This window comes from Trichomonascus vanleenenianus, assembly GCF_965637985.1.
Source record: "Trichomonascus vanleenenianus strain CLIB 3782 genome assembly, contig: TRVA0_001S, whole genome shotgun sequence".
Lineage (NCBI taxonomy): Eukaryota > Fungi > Ascomycota > Dipodascomycetes > Dipodascales > Trichomonascaceae > Blastobotrys > Blastobotrys vanleenenianus.
In genome coordinates, this window is record NW_027481886.1 from 611,606 (window position 1) to 635,474 (window position 23,869).

The window sequence follows — 23,869 nt, forward strand, 5'->3', positions numbered from 1 at the left end:
TAATCTTTTCTAGTTTAATGAATAATAGCAGATTATTTAGGATAGCGCATTATAAGCAATTAGCGTAGCAACAGCAAGCACAATGGCACAAGAAATGGACTTGACAGTATCAGCCGAGGAAGCGTCCACCGCAGCACGTTCAGTAGAGTTCTTCATAGCAAAAGAACTGGCGTTGGCCATCTTATGACCAATGCTAACATGCTTACCCTGGTAGTTGAGCCTCCCCGTTTTGGTCTGATTGTGGAATCGAACTGTCGGATCATGGCCGTGGCGCGGGGACGGCGTATCATTCACGTCTTCCGGAGCTTCAGGAATTCCAGGAGATACAGGAGCTTCAGGAGCATTTATATCATCGTCACGATGAAGACTGTCTTCTCCAGAATCGTCATCTGGGAGAGCAGGGTCATCAACGATGGGATCTTCGCTGCTATCATGGTGGCTGTGGTGATGGTGATGGCGACTGGAGCCGCCGCTTGAACCGTCATTTAAACCGTCATCCTCATTGTGGTCAGGGCCGTAACCAGAGTCGCCTTCATCGTGGTGATAATGGTGATGGTGATGATGGTCTGAAGAGTCATCATCTTCGGAATCGTGATGGTGGTGATGATGATGATGGTGTGAAGAATCATCGGAATCATGATGTTGGCGATGATGACCTGAGGAGTCATCGCCTTCGGAATCGTGATGGTGGTGATGATGACCTGAAGATTCATCGTCATGATGATGGTGATGATGATGATGATCATTGTTCTCATCCTCTTGCTCATCATCATCGTGGTGGTGATGTGGGTGGGTTGGCTCAGGCTCAGGAAGAGGGGTTGGAACAGGTGGTGGAGGATTCGGGATTGGCAAAGGCAATGGAGTAGGCCGAGGATGGTGGTGAGAATGGTGCGAATGAGCCGGATGATGAGTTGGATGGTGTGGCCGCGGACGAGTATGGACTGGGTAAGTGGTCACTGGCTCATCTTCACACTCAGTAGTAGTTGGCCACTCCTTTTCCTCTTCCTCTTCCTCTTCTTCTTCTTCCTCCTCCTCCTCCTCCTCTTCTATTTCTTCCTCTTCCTCTTCTTCATAATCGTCCTCAATTTCCTCATAGTCATCCTCCTCTTCTTCTTCTTCATCGTATCCATGCTTAAATCCGGGGAAGTGTCCATGATCGCCATCATCTCCTCCGTGCTTGAAGTCAGGGATGCGACCGTGACGGTCTTCTTCATCTCCACCGTGCTTGTAGCCAGGGAAGTGGCCATGGTTGTCTTCATCATCATCATCACCAACATGCTTGAAGCCAGGGAAAGGCCCGTGACTATCGTTTCCATCATCTCCACCGGGTTTAAAGTTGAATGTCAACTCGTCTCCACCATGATCTATTTCATCACCGTAATTGCCATTCACATCGTCATGGTATCCGTCCTCATCACCGTAATAGTCATCATGAGATGGATGGTGTGGATGGTGCGGATGAGATGGATAGTGAGGATCATGTGGATGAGATGGGTGTGACGGATGATGTGGATGGTGGGGGCGAGGGTGCGGGTATGTCGGCTCAGGCTCAGGCTCAGGCTCAGGTTCGGGTTCAGGCTCAGGTTCAGGTTCAGGCTCAGGTTCGGGTTCGGGTTCAGGTTCGGGTTCGGGCTCGGGCTCGGGCTCAGGGGCAGGAGGAGGAGGTGGCGGCACAGGAGCTGGCTCAGGAGGTGGTTGATGATGATGGTGGTGCCCAGTATCATCGTCATGGCTTGACCCCTGGTCGTGATGGTGATGATGATCATCGTAGTCGTCTTCCTCCTCTTCCTCCATATCTTCTTCTTCTTCTTCTTTTTCTTCTTCCTCTTCCTCTTCCTCTTCCTCTACTTCTGCTTCTTCCTCTTCTTCCTCTTCTTCTTCTACTTCTTCCTCTTCGTCCTCCTCCTCAGGCTCATCGCTATGGCCCCAGCCAAATTTCTCCTTAAAGAGATTCTTGTCCTTGCCCTTGAAGTACTTACCCTGGTTTGGGTTATTTCTACCAGGCGCTGGTTTCTTCACCTCATCAGCCTGGGCCTTCCGACTCCACGGCATACGTAGCTTGGGAAAAGCATTGGCCTCGACCTGATGAGAGCTTCGCTTCTCGAGAGGAGCATTCGATGGCTGGGGAATTTCGGCGGAATTTTGGCCTTCGCTCTTAAGCTTGCGAAGCTTTTTGACCTTAGTAACTTCGTCCCTTGGCTTGTCCTCTTGGGATTTGAGCCCTCGATGGAAGCTTGGCTTCGTCAGCTGTGCAGACACAAAGTCGTGCTCGCAGCAGTCCTCTTCTTCGCCATCATCCTCTTCAAGATCTTCTTCTTCGTCTTCATCATCATTCTCTTCCTCATCATCTTGCCCTTCATCTTGGAAGCCCTCTTTCCATTTGTTAAAGTCATCAATGTTTTCATTCTTCACTGGATCCTGTGCAACAAGGACAACATCAGGGTCGTAGTCGTCATCGTGACGGAACATCCAACCCCTACCATCATCATTATCGTCACCATTGTCGCAATCAGTTCCATAATCCTCTTCATCTTCGTTGCCGTATTCAGAGTAGTGGCTTCCATCACCGGAGCAGCTGTCCTCATCGTAGTCATCATGATAGATATCATTTTCGCCATCATCATAGTCATCATCGTCAGGATAAGCTCTCGCTGGGCGGTCATCATTATCATCATCATGATGATAAGGTGTCGATGGGCGGTCATCACACTCCTCTTCATCATCCTCGTAATCATTTTCTTCGTCGTAATCATCACGGAAGCCCATGAACTTCCAGAAGTGACGAAGGCCAATAAGGTTGACTTGATCAACATAAACGCCACATGCCTCGGCAACCTCTTGATCAATAGAGTTGGAATCAACCTTAGAAAGTAAACAGTTAGTAAATAAACATTGCAGCACACATAACCGAATTGCTTACCTCTCTTTCCTCGCAGCTCTTCGTACAGACGTCCTTGATGCCGTAAAGCTGCCGGCATTGACATTCCTTATCGCCATTGCACTTAGCTATTTCGGACTGACCGATCGCATGGCATTCCTTGTATCGAGAATTTGCCTATTCCTCAATTGTTAGCAAAAATTGACCCTTGATATAGTGCTGTAGAATGTGTAAACATACGCATTGCTGCTCCAATTTCTGAAGCAAAGTCTCGGGAGTCTGGTTTTCTGCCAAGACAAAATCCAGCAACGCTGGAAACAGAAGAAGGCACTTAGCAATGTGCTCAATAACGACTGCCTTCATAATTGCAAAGCGAGTTATGAATCTCAAAAGTAGCGAACACACAACCAGTAACTGAAGATCAATTGAGGAGCAGAAACAAGTTGTTGGAAGAAGGAAAAGACAACAGTGCTTGGGGACATCGTTTAAATAAACAACCTGCAAGCATTAAGTTGAAAGTTAAAAAATTTAATTGTTACTGCGGTGCCGCACGAGCCGCACGAGCCGCACTCCACTCAAACGGGTCAGGTTATGGAGCTACACGAAAAGTGCCCAACCATAACGAATACATAAGTGGATATCACTGCATTGATAGTATAACTTATATATACATAGAAATACATGACTCGCTGTTGATCTTTGAAATTTCTTCATACCTAATTGATGCTGTGTTGCGCGAGACGCGGAGGTTGATCTTTAGATTCCCGGCGACCGTCGTACATTGTACCGAGCCAAACCAGTAACTTGAGCCGTTTATTCGAGTATGGGCGAATTCAAAGCGCCTATAGTTGAATTAGACACAGAGCCCTTTAAGCCGTATATTGATTTGAATGGCTGCGAAGTACCGCTCCGAGGCGAACACCTGATCGTTGCTAACAACACTGCCCACTGGTTCCGCGGAGGCGTAGTTCTGAGGAAGTTCTCCTATCAGGATGAAGTCATTGTGACGGCTAAGCTCACGCGATTTGTCGACTATCCCAACCAGGTGGCTGCTGTGGTTTTCTTGACGGATCAGGCCTATGTATACTTCGATAATGGTCCGTCGTACATTGTTTCCATCCCATTTAAGCTCAAGAGAGTACTTCGATGTGAAAAGGGTCTTGTGTTAGAAAGGGAACTAGCGTCTCATGAGAGCGGCCCTCGGTTCTTCACGCTGATAGACCCAATCATGGAGCTCGGGGCGGTAGTATCATCGTCGACTTCGGCTATTTCACCTGGTGAAGAGCTTTTGTCGTTTGGATTTGAACACGATTCGTCCATATGTCTGACGTTTAATAGCTGGGATCTTCAGGTTAATATTTACCATGTCCGGTATCTATCGCGATCTAGTACTCGCCCGAGCAATTTCCGTAGAAGGAGTTCTTCTCGAAGACGATCATCATCGCTACTCCCTAAGCGTGAGGGCTCCAGTGGTGAACTGTCCTTGTTAGACCAGATGATAATGGGTAATAAACTTGACAATGCCAGTGCACTGGACCGTATGGGAGTGACAGATTCAATACTGGACGGCGGCGTCTACGAGCCGCAGCAGTTCTCTTATGACATGACGAATATGCGCAAAGATATCATCCTTACGAAGGTTACTACTGAGCAGATGAACGCCAAATACGATAGCCTCAAAGTTGTAACCCTGAGCAACCAGCAGCAGGAGGCGATCCTGGTGCTGAACAAGGTGGAAAAGTCCGTGACAGTCTTCTATCTGTCAAAGTCAAATGGCCCAGTAGAAGTACCGAGCTTGGAGGACAAAACGACTTTCCCGGCATTGGATATCTTACCACTGGGCTATGAGAGCTCGAAACCCGTTGGAATGCTACTACTACTCTCTCCTGACTCACGGCTTAGCATTGTAAGCTTGTTTACTAACATTAGGTCACAATATCTGACCTTTCCTAATGACTGGGGGATGGTCAAGGAGCTCATTTTCAGCCATGGTCAAATGATCCAATTGGAAACAGAGGCTGGGGTGAAGCAGTTTGATCTTTTGCTGTCACCTACCCATGAGCTTGTGACCATGTGCCTCAATTCTCTGAATACCGTCCTCGATAGCTCTTATATCGAGTACATCAAGTTCTTATGGGTTGTCGCCTATTCGAAGCAATGGGAGGGCAATGAGTGGAATGCATTCGTGGCATGCTTATTCCATGTTCTGCTTGATGTGACAGATGATTTTATTTACAATGAGAAAGACCAGGAGGAAAAGACGGACCCTCCTACTTTCGAGCAACTGCTTCAGATGACACACAAAAAGCCAAGCCAAAAATTCTACGCTGATGCTCTGGTAATTTCAAGAGAGATAGCTTTGAGCCCAGATACCCAAGACTTTGAATTCCACCAGGCGCAGCAGTTTATGATACTTGCCCTTCATTTGCTGAGAGAGGAGCTCAAGCTTAATTTGATTTGCGAATCACATGTAGTAAACCTCGGTTCTCTACTTCGCTTCATTGTTGTGAGTGCTAACTGGTCCCCCGAATGGCCGACCTACTACGAGTGTCCGGAAATTAAGGCTGTTGATGGTAAGTTCCAACTTCACTTTTTGCGGGTTTACTAACACTAGCAGGTGTTTATATTTCATGCGATCAGCTACTTGCTGAACCACCTAGCGTTTTCAAATCGCTATTGAGCTTTTTCCAGCCCCCCATCGTTCCATTTATTACTGTATCGGAACTTCTTAATATTGACTCGAGCTATGAAATCACCATTTTGAATCGCATACATGCAGTGTCCTCCATTCTGGAAACGATTATTACGGAGCCATCTAATCTGGAGGCGATTGCCGAGATTCTTCGGTCATACAACCTCACCCGGTTCGATCTCAATAGTCTACCAGAAGGAGTCAGGATACCCATACTTGAAGCGCTCGAACGGCTGAATATATTCGATGACCGATTTGAGGGAGACGAAAAGGCTGCAGACTTGCTGTGTCGTACAGATCTCAAGTATCTCTGGGGCAAAGAAGCTCCGTTCGTTAATCAGGTGGCTGGCAATACTGATGGGAAGGATACGCCTAAAGAGATGCGATCAATTATTCAGGGGATGACAGAAAACGATAACGCCAATACATGGGATGGGCAGTCTGAAGCCGACCGGATAGCTATATCGCGCTTGATTTTCTCCGAAGACAGAAGGTTTTATGAAGTGTCGAAGCTCCTCCAGGCATCTAGAGTTCAGTCCGCCATGTTTGAAGAGTTGCCAGAATGGAGCGAGAGTGAGATCATGACCGAGCAACAGGATGTATATAAGGCTGCTCTGTTTAGAACCCTTTCTATTCCTGTCGGCCGAGCTGCATTGTTCTACGGCGCGAGGAAGCCGCTTGTGACAGAAAAATATGCCATTCCTAAGCTTAATTTGAGTGTCGTCCTAAAGCCGAATAATACGACCATGACCTATCAGAAGGCTTATTTGAGCGAAGAGAATGTGCGATGGGGCAATTTCCATAATGGTGTCTGTGCAGGGCTGAGTATCTCTAAGGATGCGAAAGAGATTACTGGCAGCTGGATAGTGTTTAACAAGCCTGAGAGGCTGACTGCCTCACATGCTGGGTTTCTCCTCGGATTGGGTCTCAATGGCCATTTGAAGTATCTTGAAGAATGGCATATTTACAACTATCTCGGGCCGAAGCATACCGAAACTAGCATTGCGCTGCTAATAGGAATGGCAGCGAGCCAACTGGGTACAATGAACACGCAGCTGACAAAGGTATTGTCGGTACACGTTGCAGCGCTTCTGCCGCTTGGATCAAACGATCTGAATGTGTCAATGCTTACTCAAACGGCAGGACTCATTGGAGTGGCGCTTTTATACTGCAATACCCAGCACCGTCGTATGACTGAGGTGCTTTTGTCAGAAATTGACCTCCGACACCATAAAGAAAGCGAAGGCAACAAGAATGAAGGATATCGACTTGCGGCAGGCATAGCACTGGGGCTCATAAACCTGAATAAAGGAATGGACTTGAAGGGATTGAATGATATCCACGTCGTGGAAAGGCTGCTTGAAATTGCAGTGACGACGCGCGATGTGCAGACATCGTATGTGCTAGACAAGTCTGTACCTGGTGCCTTGATGGCGCTGATGTTCTTGTTTATTGGAACCCACAACGAGGCAGTTGTCAAGAAGATCGATCTTCCTAATACTGAGCAATTGCTCGACTATATTCGCCCGGATTTCCTACTGCTTCGTACCCTGGCGAAGCATTTGATTATGTGGAATGACATTGGCGACTCAGTCGAGTGGGTAGAGTCAGCTGTGCCAACTGTTTTGTCCAAAAAGTTTTCGGTAAAGACGACACTCACTCTCAACAGTGACACTATGGGCTTCTTTAATGTTATTACTGGCGCATGCATGGCAATGGGGCTGAGATACGTGTCTACAGGGAATGAGAAAGTGAAGAGGACACTATTGTACTATCTTGACCATTTCATGAAGCTGTCAGATAAGACCGCACTTGTGTTTGACCAGCGTGTTGCTAAAAAGTGCATCACAAATTGCCAAACTGTGCTTTCACTGGCGGTTTCTGTAGTGATGGTTGGAACTGGAGACCTTGATGTGTTTAGGCGATTGCGAATCGTCTACTCCCGTACAAAGAAAGAGGCGTCCTACGGGAGCTTCATGGGCAATGAGCTTGCCATGGGCCTTCTGTTCCTTGGCGGAGGTCAGTACGCCCTGGGGAATTCTCCGCTGGCTATTGCGTTCTTAGTGATTGCTTTTTACCCAATTTTCGCCGCGGTGCCAAAAGACCATGGAAGCTGTCTTCAGGTGTTGCGGCATCTGTGGGTCCTTGCGGCAGAGCCACGATGCCTTGTAGTGCGGGATGTTGATAGCTTGGCACCGATCAAGCTTGACCTTGAAGTGACAACACGGAGAAATGGCAGCCAAGTGTTTACTGCGCCATGCCTCTTGCCCGACATACACGATATTGTCTCCATAGCGACTCTTGGAGATGAATATCACACGGTATTCCTCAATGTTGAAAAGCGTGGCAAGTCAGCGACGTCGTTCTTGCGCGATCGAACGTTGTATGTGAAGAAGAGGAAGCCAATAGACTCTGAAAAGTCGGCGTTTGAGCTTATGCTCAAGTCTCTCACCTTGACAAATAAGAGGAAGGAGAAGCATCCGTTTACGACCCTTTCAGTATTTGAGAACCTGGATGAGCTAGAACAGGATGTGATTTTCTCTACCAATGGTAAGTTCATTTTATTTTTTGTGGAGGCTTTTTTACTAACGATTTAGATACGTCTGAAATTGGGTTTGAGAGCACGATTCTCGATGTTAAGATCACGCTTGAGGATATTGCGTCCCGCCCTCGATCGATGGATGAATTGTGGAGTCTAAAGCTGCTTTTTGCATTTGCAGATTTCTTTGACCCTAATGGGGAGCTGAAATATTTGTCCAGAGATTTCATCGACCGACTGAAAGTACTTCTGTGGAAGTTTAGGAATCAATTGCACGAATAGCGGGGCAGCTGAGGAAGTTTAGAAAATCAATTGCACGAATAGCGGGGCAGCTGAGGAAGTTTAGAAAATCAATTGCACGAATAGCGGGGCAGCTGAGGAAGTTTAGAAAATCAATTGCACGAATAACGCACAGAGGAAAATACAATGTAACTATTTTTTTCTGCTATATAAGCATAGATAATGCGTTTGGCGGTGGTTGCCGAAAAATGCAAACAAAAGTTGTTGAAACTTGAATATGATGAGAAGGATATTTTTGTTAGTTCTGCTGGAGTTTGCCCACGGCCTAGCCAACTCTAACAATGTTGAACATGGTGAAAAAGGATGGAATTGGTTAGTTCTGTTTGAGCTCACCCATGGCCTGGCCTACTCTAACAATGTCGCCGGCCTTGACGGTGAAGTTGAAGGTCTTTGGCGCCTCAAACACAAGAACAACCGTGCTTCCCAGGTTGAACCCGCCCATTTGCTCGCCCTTGGTTAGTGGATACCCGCCTAGCAGCCTGCTGGCTTTCTTATATGTCGCCTCATAGCAGCTTGTCTTGGTGACGCGCTTGGGCCGCCCCGAGTCAGTAGACTCACTGGATGCGGCCGAAGTGATAGATTCAGTGCTCTGGGAGGCGTAAGCCGCGTTCTCATATACCGTGTTAGTCTGAAGGTACTTGTCGAAGTGGATCTTGATCGACCCAACGTTGGTAGCCCCCACCGGCGTCATGGAAAAGAATCCATACTTCCACCGTCCCAGCAAAGCTACCCGCTCATTGAGGCAGAACAGGCCGTGCAATCGCCTCTGGAAGTACGGGGCTACGCTATAGAGTTCTCCAGCAAAGTGTCGTCGCAGCTCAGTGACCCAGTTAGTCGGCGAGTGGAATCGGTGGTAGTCTCCCGGGGCCAGGTAAATTACAGCAAAGTACAGTTCCTTCTCGCTATCAGGAGTAAAGTCTGGGTGAAGTACGTCCTGGGATACTTTGGCGATTTTCTTGGTCGAAGGGTTAAACGAGTCTCGCGAAGCATCGCCACGGTCCTCATATTGGCTCTCCGCCTCTTCGCTACCAATCAGGTCGTCCAGGGTATACGAAATGCCGTTCATAACGGCGAAATTCTTGTGTCGCTCAACGACTTCTTCATCCACATCGTGGTGCTCAAAGTCCACTACGTGATGGGGTGCAGTCGTGTGTGGAGAGGGACCTAACAGAGCATCCAGAGAGTACGTGACGCCTTTTACCTGTTCGACCTTATGGTCGCAAATGACCCCCAAATGGAGGACCTTACCGTCCGCTGGAGACACTAACGGAGCCTGTTCGTCAATGGGTCGCACTCCCGGTTTCAATTCCCGGTAGAAGAACTCGCCCAGGTTGGCATACTGTCGCAGGTCCTGCTGGGCGACTTCGTCCAAATTGACGCCAAAAACATACGAATACAGCTTAAATCCGGGCTCTCGCATCCACGTAGGAAGCGTAATGTCGTTGAACTTGCCCCATAGCCGCGACATGGCCTTCAGTGGTAGCGTTGAGTACGCAGCGACCTGCCACGGCTTGGCTGGCTTATGATGGTGCTCTGCGGCCTCCTCTGCGTCCTGTTCCTGCTGCCGCTTCTTCCTCAGAATGGCCCAAAGGGCCACCGTGACAGCCGGAACCGTCCACCATCGAAAAAACCTTCGCTGTTGGCGAGCATTGCGCGACTTGGTGTTGCTTGACTGGAACCGTAGGCCCCGGATGGCCTGGGACACGGTCCGGTACGGAAGCCGCTTAATACCCGCCGTCGTCCTCCGCGCCACAAACGATATGGGTCGTGCCGACGGGCGCGGAAGCGAGCTCAACCCTCGCTTAATGGTTGGTACCGGGTTAACGTAGTAGAACGGGTTACGCTGGGGCCGGGGAATCGCCGGGAACGGGTACCGCTGCTGCTGCTGGTTGCCCCGTCGCGCCCCGCTAGCGCTCGTGGCTATCGCCCGCGATTGGTACATGCCTCGTGCTATCGGCGTCGCCTGGCGGACTGACCTCAGGAGATACGGAGGTGCTGGCATTTGCGATCTCTTTGTGGTACTTACAGGGGGTATATATTTTTCACGGGTCGCTGTTTTGGTGATCTCAGACGGTTATGTTCGCTGGCGCACCCCTTTATTCTCCCTCCACCAATGCGCGGCCCCGGGGACCCTGCAGATCCAAGAAGAGGGGGGGCCGCAAGGGTTATATGACAGGAGCAAAGGAGTTCGGGCTACAAAGAGCTGGGGGACCAGTCCCCCAGACCCCCTGGGGTCTCCGCTGCACGGAGGGCTTGTTGGATCATGTTCAGTTGGGCCAACAATGGCCGGTCTTAGACAGAGCGTTACGGTCAATTGGTAGGTTAAGCTCTATGTGGCTCGAGGGGTGAATTGAAAGACCAAGGCTGTGTTAGGGGCTACCTAAAATAGGTTATATCTATAGCTTATGGGTGATTTCTTATAACCCGAAATGGTACAAAGAATTTAGGGAGGTACCGCTTCTTTCATATGCTGGCTGCAACAAGCTCTTTAGCATGTGTGGACTTCAATTGATCCTGGAGAGCTTCAAATAAGTCAATTGACTCGTGGAAAAATGGAGAGTATGATCAATCTCTTCTCATCCGGATAGGTTGTAGTTGACTGTGATTGAAGGCAGCTGCACCGTTTCTCCAATGCTTAAGATAATCGTGTAACTACGTTGTTACTGGAACTTCTGTTACTCTGTAAGCAGCCCGTTGGGAGTTCCCATAACAGCAATTTGTTACACAATTGTGCTAAGGGGGCTCGATCCAACTAAAGTTCATCGGTGAATAATAGTAATCTTTAGCATGTGTGGACTTCACCTTTGAGAGCTTCAAATAAATCAATTCACTCATGGAAATATAGAGAGTATGATCAATCTCTTCTCAACCGGATAGGTTGTAGTTGACTGTGATTGAAGGCAGCTGCACCGTTTCTCCAATGCTTAAGATAATCGTGTAACTACGTTGTTACTGGAACTTCTGTTACTCTGTAAGCAGCCCGTTGGGAGTTCCCATAACAGCAATTTGTTACACAATTGTGCTAAGGGGGCTCGATCCAACTAAAGTTCATCGGTGAATAATAGTAATCTTTAGCATGTGTGGACTTCACCTTTGAGAGCTTCAAATAAATCAATTCACTCATGGAAATATAGAGAGTATGATCAATCTCTTCTCAACCGGATAGGTTGTAGTTGACTGTGATTGAAGGCAGCTGCACCGTTTCTCCAATGCTTAAGATAATCGTGTAACCACGTTGTTACTGGAACTTCTGTTACGCTGTAAGCAGCCCGTTGGGAGTTCCCATAACAGCAATTTGTTACACAATTGTGCTAAGGGAGCTCGATCCAATTAACGTCCATGGGTGAATAATACCGGTAATAATCTTTAGCATGTGTGGATTCAATTGACCTTGGAGAGTTTCAAATCAATTTACTCATGGAAAAATGGAGAGTATGATCAATCTCTTCTCAACCGGATAGGTTGTAGTTGACTGTGATTGAAGACAGCTGCGCCGTTTCTCCAGTGCTTGAGACAGCCGTGTAACTACGTTGTTACTAGAACTCCTGTTACGCTGTAAGCGGCGTGTTGGGAGTTCTCATAACAGCAATTTTGTTACACAATTGAGCTAAGGGAGCTCGATCCAACTAACGTCCAGCGGTGAATAATAATAGTCTTGATTAAAGTCCGTCGCCTAGGGCGAAGGAGGACTAATCGAAGTACATGGGGTTTCTAGTATGATATAAAAATTTCCAGTAAAGGTATACGGGGTCGATTTCTTCAGCTGGTAAGCCGCTGATAGCATGAGCGAAGACCCTTCTTGACTGGTAGTGGTAATTGATTGCTCGCAGTCAAATACAGGCAGGTAGGAAAACCTTTGCTAACCTCTCACTTGGAGATTTTACCGTCTTTCCATCGATCGGTGGAATAGAATATTAAACTAGGCTCTATATATCGTCTCTACCAATTATGTAGTTTGTTGGGGTAGGTAGCTTCGCGTTTCGGGACCAAGGAGTCTATGTTAAGTCGCATCGAACTTGCCCCCCTTTCCCGTGTTTCTTAATACTGTAACGTCGCTAAGATCTCTTGAAAATGTGAACCCAAAGTGCAATTTTTTGGTAAATCAGGTATGACTTCACGTTTCCAGGATTGAAGGGTTAGATTGACTACCATAGTGAACATAGAAACCTTCTATTTGGAGGCCAATTGGGCGATTTCAAATGTTTTTCGAGCAATTGATTTCTATCTTCCGCACTTAGAGCATTTACATTTCGCACCATATCTCTGCTTATAGGGTCACAGTCCCCCAAACTCCCCTGAGGCTCCACTTTGCGGAGAGATTATCTTATGAAATGGTTACTACAAAATCAATAGGGCCAACATCCAATCAGACAGTTCTTTTCCTGATAATTATCACAATTAAACATAAGCTTAACAAAATCTATGGTAAACAATAATCTTCCCATATGTGGTGATACCGCGACATAGTGTTGCCGCAATTAAAATACTGATGCATCGCACAGCTTCTCAAGTCTGCCGGCGCACCTCATGCTGGCTCACATCATATATAGCTGATACTCTTAGCCCCCACTCATCCTCTGGATTGGCCTGATCTGCTGGTTGGGACTGCTCTGCTGAGCGGGAATGGTCTGTTCGGCGGGCAACGATTGCAAGTCCCTGTCCTCGTATCTCCTCTACACCAAGAGTGACACCCGGTGGATATCCTGGATAATGGCTAAAAGCCCAAGCTGTCAGGCGTAGTATTTCAGCAACGTCATTGGTAGCATTTGCCTCCTCCAGATACCGTCGTCTGACGTCTTCAGGCAATAGGCTGGTCACGAGCTGAAATTCTGGAGAATGAAACTGGCTTCGAACGACCAGATTATTCCGTACACCCACTTTATTTTTACTGTTCTTAACCCTCACTCGCGATTGCTTGACTTTCTTGTTTTGCTTCATTGTTGTAAAAGCTAAGTGCGGAGGAAGAGAAATAAAAAGAATTGGGGTACTTTTATATTGACTAATCCTCATTCGTAAAATGAGGATGATCTACGTCATTCCTGAAATGAGGCTGGTCTGCGTCATTCGTGAAATGTCGGCTAATCCTCATTCGTGAAATGAGGATGATCTGCAGCAATGTGAAATGAAATTAGTCTGCATAATGAGGATGACATGCATCATTCGTGCAATGGGGATGACATGCATCATTCCTGAAATGAGGATGGTATGCGTCATGGATAACTACGGGAACTCAATTACCCTGTCTATCTAGTGTAATTGAGGAGCTCCGCTTCGTTGAGAGATTATCTTATGAAATGATTAAGGGTACTGCAAAATGATATTACTTAGGCTAGAATCTAATCAACCAGTCTTGTTCTTAATTAATTGTTATCACAATTAAATATAGAATCTAAATAAAAAACTTCCCTTAACATGTTATATGGTAATCCGACATAAGCTTGCGGCAAATGCATCGAACTGCTTCTCGACTCTACTGGCGCACATCGAAATATGTCATTAATACTATTTTCTTCCCCTCGTCCTCTGGATGGGATTGGTCTTTTATCCGGGCAACGATTGCAAGACCCTTCTCCGGTAGCTCCTCTACATCAATAGTGACGTTCGATGTAATCATTGGATGCTGGCGAAGAGCCCATGCTGAAAGGCGCACAAATTCACCCATGTCGCTACCAACATCTTCCTCTAGATAACGTCGCATGACGTGTTCAGGCATGTCGTGGAGGGGGTCGGGCTCTCGGGGATCAAAAAATTCACTTGGATCGACCCATTGAACCCGGGGAAACTCATTTTCGCTATTCTGATTAGTCGATCCGGTTTGCTTGGATTCCTCTTCTTTCTCCATTTTTTGTAAAAACTGATAGTGAAGGGGTGGGGGAAGAAATGGAAAGAATTGCAGTACTTTTATATCGGCTAATCCTCATTTGCGAAATGAGGGTCACCTAACTAGTGGCTATGGCAAACGTATGTTACCTGCTCATGTAGTGTGACGTGTTGGAGCATTACAATTGGCAGAGAGTTTTCGGAGTATTATTTTCAGAAATAATTATGTTCAATATTATTCTCTAGGCACCCGTCGTATTAGCGACTCAGGCTTTACCCATGTATAACGCTAAAGTACCCGTGGTGCATGGTCAATTGTTCAGATCTACCTCAAATACCTCCGCGAAGCGGAGCCCCAGGGGGATCTGGGGGGACTGGTCCCCCCAGTTGCTTCCGTACCACCAGTCTATCAGCATTACTGCGAAGTATCCCTGTTATCATCGAGCTTGTCGAGTGGAGGGTTGTGTGGGGTGCACAGCCGTGTGTCGCGACGCGTTGAACGGATCGGGGCAACAAATTGAAATTCTTTCCAGATCAGATCTCAACACAAATGTTGATAGGCATATCCGGGAACATCTGCTCAGGCAAGAGCGAAGTAGCTAAGTATCTGACCCTTCAAGGGTTCACAAGGCTACGGATTCGACGTCCAAAGGAGCTGGGCCACGCCCTTTCCCCTGAACCGTCCTCCGATCTCGTCTTTGAGACTGTTGAGGCGTTGATTGAGTTCGTCACCGTCCGGTGGAGGGAAGACTTTGTGCTGACAAACCTGTGGGATCCGCAGGTTCTGAGCGCCCTGGCTAAACGGCCTTTTTTCCTGCATGTCCACATTGACGCGCCGCTTCTTCTGCGGTATGAGCGATACCGAGCAGCAGTGGAATCGCACCAGTCGGATAATGAAGTTGTCATCAACTTCGAGGAGTTTGTCCACAAGTCGGACACTCTGCTTTACGAGGAGCCGCACCAGCTGGCTGTCGTAGCTAACCGGGCCGTGGTTATCCTGGTGAACCATTTCAGGACTCTCAAAGACCTCTATCTGGCGCTTTACAAGCTGAATCTGCGCGATAGCACGCGTCTGCGGCCCTCGTGGGACTCGTACTTTATGCATCTGGCCAACCTCGCCGCGCTTCGATCCAATTGCATGAAGCGCCAGGTTGGTTGTGTCCTGGTCCGTGATAAGCGGGTAATTGCGACAGGGTACAATGGCACTCCTCGCGGATTGATGAACTGTAATGAAGGCGGGTGCCCGCGGTGCAATTCGGGCAATGGGTCGGGGATAGGGCTCATGACGTGCCTTTGCCTTCATGCTGAGGAAAATGCCCTGCTTGAGGCGGGACGCGACCGGATTGCGGCCAATGGAGTGCTCTATTGTAATACGTGCCCATGCCTTACTTGCTCTATAAAGATTGCCCAGTGTGGCATCAAGGAGGTGGTTTACTCCCAGTCTTACAGCATGGATGAGCACTCGGCGAAGGTGCTTCAGGCGGGTGGCGTCATCCTGCGCCAATTCATCCCCCCTACTAACGGCGTCGTTTTGTGATCCACCAACTCATGGACCCCCAATTGATACAACTATATACCATCTGCATATTTTAAGGTTGCTGTAACAAAGGTGTGTAACAGTCCTCGAGCTCCCGTAGCTCCGCTTTAGCAATTGATCCCCATAACTCCGCGAAGCGGAGCCCCAGTCCCCCCAATTAATATAGGTAGAAAGGCATTCGAGGGCCAGCCCTCGAGCTCCCGTAGCTGGGGGCTCTGCCCCCAAACCCCCGTCAACCAATCTCCGCGAAGCGGAGCCCCAGGGGGGTTTGGGGGGACTGGTCCCCCCAATTACATTAGGTAGAGAGCGTATCGAGCCCCCGAGTTTGTTCTGACCATTCCGTAGCTTGTTGCAAGTTGTTACGTTTGTTACAAGCTATAGTTCGCCATCGCTGGATCTAATCAGATTTGGGTATTTGTGGATACAAAATTAGCTACAGAATGTATAATATAATCCGCTCTAAGAACTATCAACAATTGACTCCATGGAGTCCCCAGGGAAGCCTGGATAGACAATTAGATCTCCTTATACTCATAAGGGCCTGGCTTCTGCTCACAGGTAAAGTTGAGCCCAGCCTCTTCAATGATCTGACCGCCGACGGACAAAGTGCCCTCTACCTTGTCCCCAGGAACCAATGGACCCACGCCCTTTGGAGTACCAGTAAGAATCACATCGCCCTTCTGAAGGGTCATGATAGAGCTCATGGTGGACAGAATCTGCGGGATTCGGAACACCATGAGGTTAGAGTTGTCAGACTGTCGCACGGAGCCGTTGACCTTGAGCTCAAGGTGGACATTGTGTGGGTCTGGAATTCGCTCCTTGGGGATGAACTGCGAAATTGGCAGGAAAGTGTCGAATCCCTTGCCAATGGACCAGGGGAGACCCTTCTTCTTCGCCTCGTCCTGGACGTTTCGCGCAGTCAGATCAAGAGCCAGGGCGTAGCCCTCAATGGCGTCCAGGGCCTCCTTCTCGCCGAACTTGGCCGGGTCAAGGTTCTTGAGGTCCTTGTTCAGGATTATGGCCAGCTCGAGCTCGTGGTGGACAGTCACGCCCTTGGGGATCAGGATGGGGCCCTCACCGTTCTTGAGAACAGCACTGGACGGCTTGAGGAAGAAGAATGGGCGAGATGGAGCCTCGTTGTTCAGCTCTTTGATGTGCTCGACATAGTTTCGGCCAATGCACAAAAACTTTCGCGCTCGTTCGAGGTATTGATACGACATTTTTGGTTTCTCAAGGACTCGTCAAAGGGTCGTCTCTTATAGAGGAGTCGTCGGAGACCGTTAACGGAGACAAGATCCCCGATCCCCGATCCCCGAATCTCGGCATTCCCCATACAAGCATTATACCGTTACGTTGTACAGTACTGGTGTAAGGTACCAATATACCATTACTCCTGGTGTAACCGTATACCATATACTTCATGCGTAAAGGCTTAGCCTACAGTAGTAGATTCAAATACATAATTGCCATTCGTTAGTGCCAAATATCCTATAATTGAGCGCGGTTGAAGCGCCCGTGTAGCTTGGTACGCAGTCGATGCGATTGCTTGGCTGCCCGACACTTGATAACTCGGAACCGATCGTTGCTTCGATGCACAAAAGTCTTGAACCGGTTGTAGTCTTGTCTAATTGCCTGCTCTGACTTGTCCAAAGCTCGGTAGTCATGCTTTAGCCGGTCTTTGAAGCGATTGAATTGACGCAGTGCTGATTGTGAGTTGGACCGAGCCTGGATGCGAGTGTTGTGCCACGACTCTACCAGCTTGTCTCTACCGGTTCGAGCCCGGGCGACCGCCTGGACAGCCCTACCTTCTAAGCTTGACTTGACGAGGGCCGTGTCTTCGTCGACTCTTCTAATAATTTGTGCAAGCGTAACCCGTTTGTTTAGCTCTTTTAACCGTCCCTGCGCCCAAACCTTGTTATCTTCCAGCGTAGTGCGGGCATTGGAGGCTGCAGAGTCAAGGTGTTGTCGGGCATTGGAGGCGGCAGAGTCAAGGTGTTGTCGCGCATTGAAAGCTGCAGCCTCAAACTGTTTTCGGGCCGGCTCAAGCTGTGTTCGAGCAGAATCAAGGTGTTGTCGAGCATTGGACGCTGCAGCCTTAAACTGTTTCAGGGCTATTGAAGCCCCCTGCGCCACTCGTCTTTCAACTCTATCAACATACTGCTTAACCTGAGAATTCTCATAGTCATTCCAAGCTTGATAGAGCTTAGCCGATGCTTCTTTAGTCACTTGGCGAGTCCCGCTCGCAGCCTGCCCTAGTGCTTCGTATATCCTCTGCTCGGCGACCATTAGACGATCATCAATCGACTCGAGCCCACCACCGATATTGCTAAATTGTCCAGAAAGGCCACCAGCGACATTGCTAAATTGTCCACAGAGGCCGTTAAGGAATGATCGCGAGTGGTCCTGGGCTCTTTTACTTGTCAGCTTGAGCAGGGCTATATAATCTCCGTCGTAGTGATCAAGCGCCCCTCGCACGTTCATATACATGGCGTAGGTAGAGTGGGAAACAGACTCAATGATAACGTCTAGTAGTTCAAGCATGTTTTGCAGCACGCCAGTCGACAGGGCATCTGTGCTCCTTATTGTATAGCTGGGCGACTTGCCCACAGTGCCGCTATACTCGAGAGTACTACTACCAGAGCTCTTTGATCGGGATCGCCTAATTGTACTGTCTGGGGCTGGGGAGGACACGAATACGGGAACATCGCCTGCTACTATCTCCGCAGGGTCTCTCTGGACGACTTCTGCGGGGCCCTTTTCCCGGGTGATTATGTCGTTACCTGCTTCGGGGACGCTAAGGCCTGAATTGCCTGAATTGGGTGTGTCTTTAAGGATGGTGGCTGCAATTGAGGTTGCAGTAGCCGCGGCCATGCTGCTAAGAATACCCACACTGCTGATTGTAGCACTGGACGAAACTTCGTGGTGATGGTGGTGTTCCGGGCGTGGACTGTCAGAAGAGAGGCATTGAGTAGCGGTTAGGGACCTCGAGTACCAACTGGCGCCAGAGATGGCCAATACTAGTACCCACAGTCCGGCCATAACCGCCAAGACTGCATTTCTTGCGTGCGAAGCATTGTGGAGCGCCTTCCGCCTCCGCTGGGCCCACTGAGCCGTGAAGATACGCCGGAAGTCTTTCCACCCGAGCTGGACAAACCCATCGGCCGTATAAGGCACGAGTGATTTCAATTCCTCGTCATAATCAATTGGGGCTGTGTGGTGGAATCGAATGTCATTAAGCAGTTCGGCCATCTTCTCGCCGGGACGAGTCCGAATCACGGGAATCACGGGGATAGATCGGTCAATGGCATTAAGACGGGCAGTAATCCGGTCATGGTCCAGCGGATCTAGGTTATAGTACGCCAGACACAAGGCATAGTCATCACTGCTGGTCATCTTGAGTGGACCACTAGCCTTGTTGGCTTCAATAGTGCCTTTACTCAGCTCGTAAAACTCCAAATCTTCCTGGGCATTATTAGTAGGCCCATAATAAGCGGCCCACTGCTTATCGCCAATCTCCAGCACTTTCTTAACGTGCTCTACCAGCCTCGGGACCACCTCTTCGTCGCCAAACGCAATCACCTGCAGGCCCCCGAGACCGATCTGCGCCTTAAAGTCACCCACGGCGTCGGGTGAATCATGTGCGGCTGCCCCCCGACCTCCGGCAAGCCCACGCAGCAGCACCCGTGGGGAGCACGGCGATAAGGACCCCTCCGAAGTGGCGATAAGGCTGGAATCATAGAGAGGCATGCGCAGCGTCGAGTTGGAGTTGGACAGGGAGACCGTGGACAGGTCCGGGTTCTCTAATATGTCCTGGGCCGTGGTAGCCGGCTCCGGGGTTGCCTTGTCACCATCGTCCTGGGGGTCCTGGGGCGGGGTCGGCGGGAACACCTCGCTCATGCGGCCATATTCGTCGTCCCGGTCGGTGGAGAGCACGGAATGGGTCTCCATTTCGTCCAATGACGACGAATCGTAGTCATAGTCGGACGGATTACTGAGAAAGTCGTAGTCCTCGCCCGACGTGGTGGATACTGTTGATGTCGACGCTTCCATGTCCGGCGTCTTGAGATAGGACTCGTTATCCAGCAGCGTCATTGTGGGTGGCAATACAGACAAACGATATTTTTGTTGTAGATATCAAAAGTAGCAAGATATCAAAAAATATCAAATATCAAATAATAGGGGGAAAAAGGGGATTTGCTTTATTCGGAATCGTAGCTCAAGGTAAAAAAAAAAACGACGAAATCACAAAGGGTTTAGCTCGAAAAGCTTTTTCAAAAAAACTAGTTAGTTGAGACGGTCCAAACCTGTCGCCACAAACATACACTAACCCCGTCACTTTCATTCAAATATCCTGGTAAAACTGACAAAACTGCCAGAAAGCGGATTTCCCTACAAGACTACGATAAAAAGAACTATAATTCGACCGTCACCAGTCCATACACGAGCAAACTAAACTGAGATTGGCCTTCTTATTTGGAAAGAGAAGCTTAGAGTTATTGTTCACCTGCCCCATATCAGAAGATAACCTCAGGGTCCCTTGGCACGTGACTTGTCACGTGAAATGCAGCCAGAGCCGCGCGGCGTGAGGCTTACCTGGGGGGCCAGCCCCCCAGACCCCCCATAGCTCCGCTGCGCGGAGGGAACTTGTAGAGAGATATTGTTTGGGGCAGAGCCCCAGCTTGGAGGTCAGCTTACCTGGGGGGCCAGCCCCCCAGACCCCCCGTGGCCACCGCTTCGCGGAGGGAATCCTATAGAGACAGAGTGACTGGGGGGTATGGGGGGCTAGCCCCCCAACTACGGGGTCTGGGGCCGAGCCCCAGGAGAGCCGCATCCGCCGCACCCGCCGCACCACGCGCGCGCGCAGGAATGAGCCCAAGTCATCGCTATCGGCCCGCAATGCTGCGGGGTCGACAGTTTTCCCCGCTAGATCCCATTGCAGTGGAGGCTGGCGTCTTCGACGAAGGCCACGTATGTTGCAGTGCGATTGAAGAACTCCCGACTGATAGGCTGAGCGGATTAATTCGCCGCCTTAGTAGTCAAGTGTCAATAAAAAGGTAAAACAAACAAGGGCCAGGCCCGGCCGTAGATCCTACTCAGATGTCCCAGTCATATGAGTGCTGGTTTAGGGGGGTATTACACAGAAGTAGAAAGGACGGATCCGAGTGACAGGGCGACATATCGAAAAGATTTTTTTCCTTCTTACCACTTCTCCCCCTCCCCTGTGGTATACCCCTGATATCGAGTAGAGATAGCACAAAAATTATTGGTTTTTCCGGTGGTTGGATAGTGGCGTATTACGAAGAAGAAAAAACGCAAAGTTCCTGCAAGGTAGCTGCAAGTGCATTTTATCGAAAGCCCCTCCTCCCCCGAGTCATATAAACCAGCCTATATTTGGCTACACCAAACTCCCCTCTCTCTCTCATATATATTTTGGCATCTGTTTGCCCTCGTAAATCTTTTTTGGCCAGATCATGAACGACGGAGTGGCTACTGCTACAAACGGTGGGCATCACCAGCGGACTTCGTCGGTGGAGTTCAAGGTGGACCCGTTTTCGGCCCCGGAGGTGTATTATGGCGCGGAAACGAGCCCAACCTCCAAAAAGGGCTCCAAGTTGAACCGGGCGCGGACCTTCTCCGTCATGGAGACGGGCCCCCGGAACCGAAACTACCAGCCCAAGCGGCGGGGGTCCCAGGATGAACAGCTGAGGCCCAAGAAGTTTCTCATCAACGTGGACCAGACGCTCAAGGACCTGCTCGAGTCGGAAGACACTGACCAGAACTTCCAGATCACCGTTGAGGACACGGGCCCCAAGGTGCTGGAGCTGGGAACTGCCAACTCCAATGGGTTCCGCAAGCACGAGGTGCGAGGTACTTACATGCTGTCGAACCTGTTGCAGGAGCTTACCCTGGCGAAGCGGTTCGGACGCAAGACCATTGTGCTTGATGAGGAGCGGTTGAACGAGAACCCTGTTGCGCGGCTCAAGCGGCTCATTTCCAAGGAGTTTTGGCGGAACTTGACGCGACGAATTGATGAGAACACGATTGAGCGCGTCGCCGTAGACCCTAAAATTAAGGACGATCCGCGGATCTACGTCCCGCTGGGGGCGCCCGACCAGTACGAGTACTATCGTAAGGTTGCTGAGAAGCGCCCAGAACTGAGGCTGCAGGTGGAGTATCTTCCGGAAAAGATTACCGCCGACTGGGTCAAGTCCGTTAATACGCGCCCGGGACTGCTCGCACTGGCCATGGAACAGGTGAAAGACTCCAAGACGGGCGAGACTACGCTTCGTGGAGTCCCCTATGTCGTTCCCGGTGGCCGGTTTAACGAATTGTATGGATGGGACTCGTACATGGAGTCATTGGGGTTGATCGTAGACGGTCGGGTTGACCTGGCCGAAGGCATGGTGCGAAACTTCTGTTTCGAAATTGAGCATTACGGCAAGATCCTGAACGCCAACCGATCCTACTACCTATGCCGATCGCAACCGCCTTTCCTGACTGACATGGCGATGCGAGTTTTCGACAAGATCAAGCCGCGTCCTGACTCTTTGGAATTCCTCGAAATGGCGCTCAAAGCGGCCATTAAAGAGTATTACACGGTGTGGATGGCCGAACCGCGACTCGACAAGCGCACTGGCCTGTCGCGGTACCGCCCAGACGGCAAGGGCATTCCTCCAGAGACGGAAGCGTCCCACTTCACCCAGCTGCTCATTCCGTTTGCCAAGCAGTACAATTTGCCTCTGGCAGAATTCCAGGAGAAGTACAACAGCGGCGAAATCAAAGAGCCCATCCTGGACGACTACTTTATGCACGACCGAGGCGTGCGAGAGTCGGGCCACGACACTTCGTACCGGCTCGAGGGCGTATGCGCCGACCTGGCGACCATTGACCTCAACAGTCTGCTCTATAAGTACGAGACGGACATTGCATTCCTCATCCGGACGCGGTTTAACGACAAACTAGTCATGCCCGACGGCTCAGTTGAGACCTCGTCGACGTGGGACCGGCGCCACAAGCGGCGAAAGGCGCTCATCGACAAGTACATGTGGAGCGAGAAGCAGGGTATGTTCTTTGACTACGATACGAAGCTGCGTGCCAAGTCTACCTACGAAACGGCTACCACCTTCTGGGCCATGTGGGCCGGCGTGGCGAGCCCTAAGCAGGCAGCGCGCATGGTCGACGACGCCCTGCCCAAGTTTGAGATGTTCGGAGGCCTCGTGTCTGGTACCGAGCAGTCTCGCGGTGTTCTTGGCCTCGACAGGCCAAACCGACAGTGGGATTACCCTTACGGCTGGGCTCCCCAGCAGATGCTGGCGTGGGCCGGCCTCATGCGGTACGGCTACGCTGACGAGTCCCAGAGACTCGTCTACCGGTGGCTGTACATGATCACCAAGGCTTTTGTGGACTACAATGGTGTAGTGGTTGAGAAGTACGATGTGACACGACCTCACGACCCGCACCGGGTCGATGCTGAGTACGGCAACCAGGGGATGGGATTCAAGGGCGTCGCGACAGAAGGGTTTGGCTGGGTCAATGCCTCGTACACTTACGGCCTGACCTTCCTCAACAGCCAGGGCAGGCGTGTATTGGGCACACTCACCCCGCCCCATGTTTACTTTGCGACCCTATCCAGGGAATCCTTGATGGATGATGACGATGAAGACGAAGACGACGACAACGAATTTACCAACGGTAATGCCCATTAATATCGTTTAGTTATTTAATTCTTTTTTTAATCGCTTATCGCTTAATCATTATTAGATTTATCACCCTTTCTACCCAAACCCCCTGAAGCTGAGGCTCCGCTTACGCGGAGTTTAGGGGTCAATTGCAAGGTATATCTGCGAAGCAGAGCTCGGAATACACTTCACTGCTAGATAATGGGGGGACCAGTCCCCCCAAACCCCCCTGGGGCTCCGCTTCGCGGAGAATAGAGCTGGAACGAAGTATTTGTTACACATCGTGACAGAAGTCTCGTTACAGGATAGAAGTTTGTTACGGCTGTAACGAAAAATTTGTTAACCATCACCCAAGATACGGGGGTTTGGGGGCAGAGCCCCCAACTATGGGAGCCCGAGGGCTGCCCTCGAATACCCTCTCTAT

The 23,869-nt window shown here is 49.7% G+C and overlaps 7 protein-coding genes across 7 annotated transcripts; 3 read left to right on the top strand and 4 right to left on the bottom strand.

Annotated features, from left to right (window-relative positions):
• Nucleotides 1-36: 36 nt before the first annotated feature.
• Nucleotides 37-2,766, bottom strand: TRVA0_001S06810 (uncharacterized protein; the record flags this gene model as incomplete). Its single annotated transcript, XM_076681963.1, has 1 exon — nt 37-2,766. The coding sequence occupies one exon, from the start codon at nt 2,764-2,766 to the stop codon at nt 37-39; it is 2,730 nt and encodes a 909-aa protein (XP_076543920.1).
• Nucleotides 2,767-3,701: 935 nt separating this feature from the next.
• APC1 (anaphase promoting complex subunit 1) lies at nt 3,702-8,391 on the top strand (the record flags this gene model as incomplete). Its single annotated transcript, XM_076681964.1, has 3 exons — nt 3,702-5,451; nt 5,496-8,120; nt 8,168-8,391. The coding sequence occupies 3 exons, from the start codon at nt 3,702-3,704 to the stop codon at nt 8,389-8,391; spliced, it is 4,599 nt and encodes a 1,532-aa protein (XP_076543921.1).
• A 331-nt stretch (nt 8,392-8,722) lies between these two features.
• Nucleotides 8,723-10,351, bottom strand: PSD1 (phosphatidylserine decarboxylase 1; the record flags this gene model as incomplete). Its single annotated transcript, XM_076681965.1, has 1 exon — nt 8,723-10,351. The coding sequence occupies one exon, from the start codon at nt 10,349-10,351 to the stop codon at nt 8,723-8,725; it is 1,629 nt and encodes a 542-aa protein (XP_076543922.1).
• Nucleotides 10,352-14,779: 4,428 nt separating this feature from the next.
• DCD1 (deoxycytidine monophosphate deaminase) lies at nt 14,780-15,766 on the top strand (the record flags this gene model as incomplete). Its single annotated transcript, XM_076681966.1, has 1 exon — nt 14,780-15,766. The coding sequence occupies one exon, from the start codon at nt 14,780-14,782 to the stop codon at nt 15,764-15,766; it is 987 nt and encodes a 328-aa protein (XP_076543923.1).
• A 515-nt stretch (nt 15,767-16,281) lies between these two features.
• FMP41 (Fmp41p) lies at nt 16,282-16,986 on the bottom strand (the record flags this gene model as incomplete). Its single annotated transcript, XM_076681967.1, has 1 exon — nt 16,282-16,986. One exon carries the CDS (start codon nt 16,984-16,986, stop codon nt 16,282-16,284), a length of 705 nt encoding a protein of 234 aa, XP_076543924.1.
• Nucleotides 16,987-17,254: 268 nt separating this feature from the next.
• TRVA0_001S06920 (uncharacterized protein) lies at nt 17,255-20,179 on the bottom strand (the record flags this gene model as incomplete). The annotated part of the gene is made up of 2 exons (XM_076681968.1): nt 20,089-20,179; nt 17,255-20,032 (listed from the first exon to the last, which is right to left on the bottom strand). Exon 2 carries the CDS (start codon nt 19,856-19,858, stop codon nt 17,255-17,257), a length of 2,604 nt encoding a protein of 867 aa, XP_076543925.1. The 5' UTR covers nt 19,859-20,032; nt 20,089-20,179.
• A 1,058-nt stretch (nt 20,180-21,237) lies between these two features.
• On the top strand, nt 21,238-23,472 carry NTH1 (alpha,alpha-trehalase; the record flags this gene model as incomplete). The annotated part of the gene is made up of 1 exon (XM_076681969.1): nt 21,238-23,472. The coding sequence occupies one exon, from the start codon at nt 21,238-21,240 to the stop codon at nt 23,470-23,472; it is 2,235 nt and encodes a 744-aa protein (XP_076543926.1).
• Nucleotides 23,473-23,869: the final 397 nt, after the last annotated feature.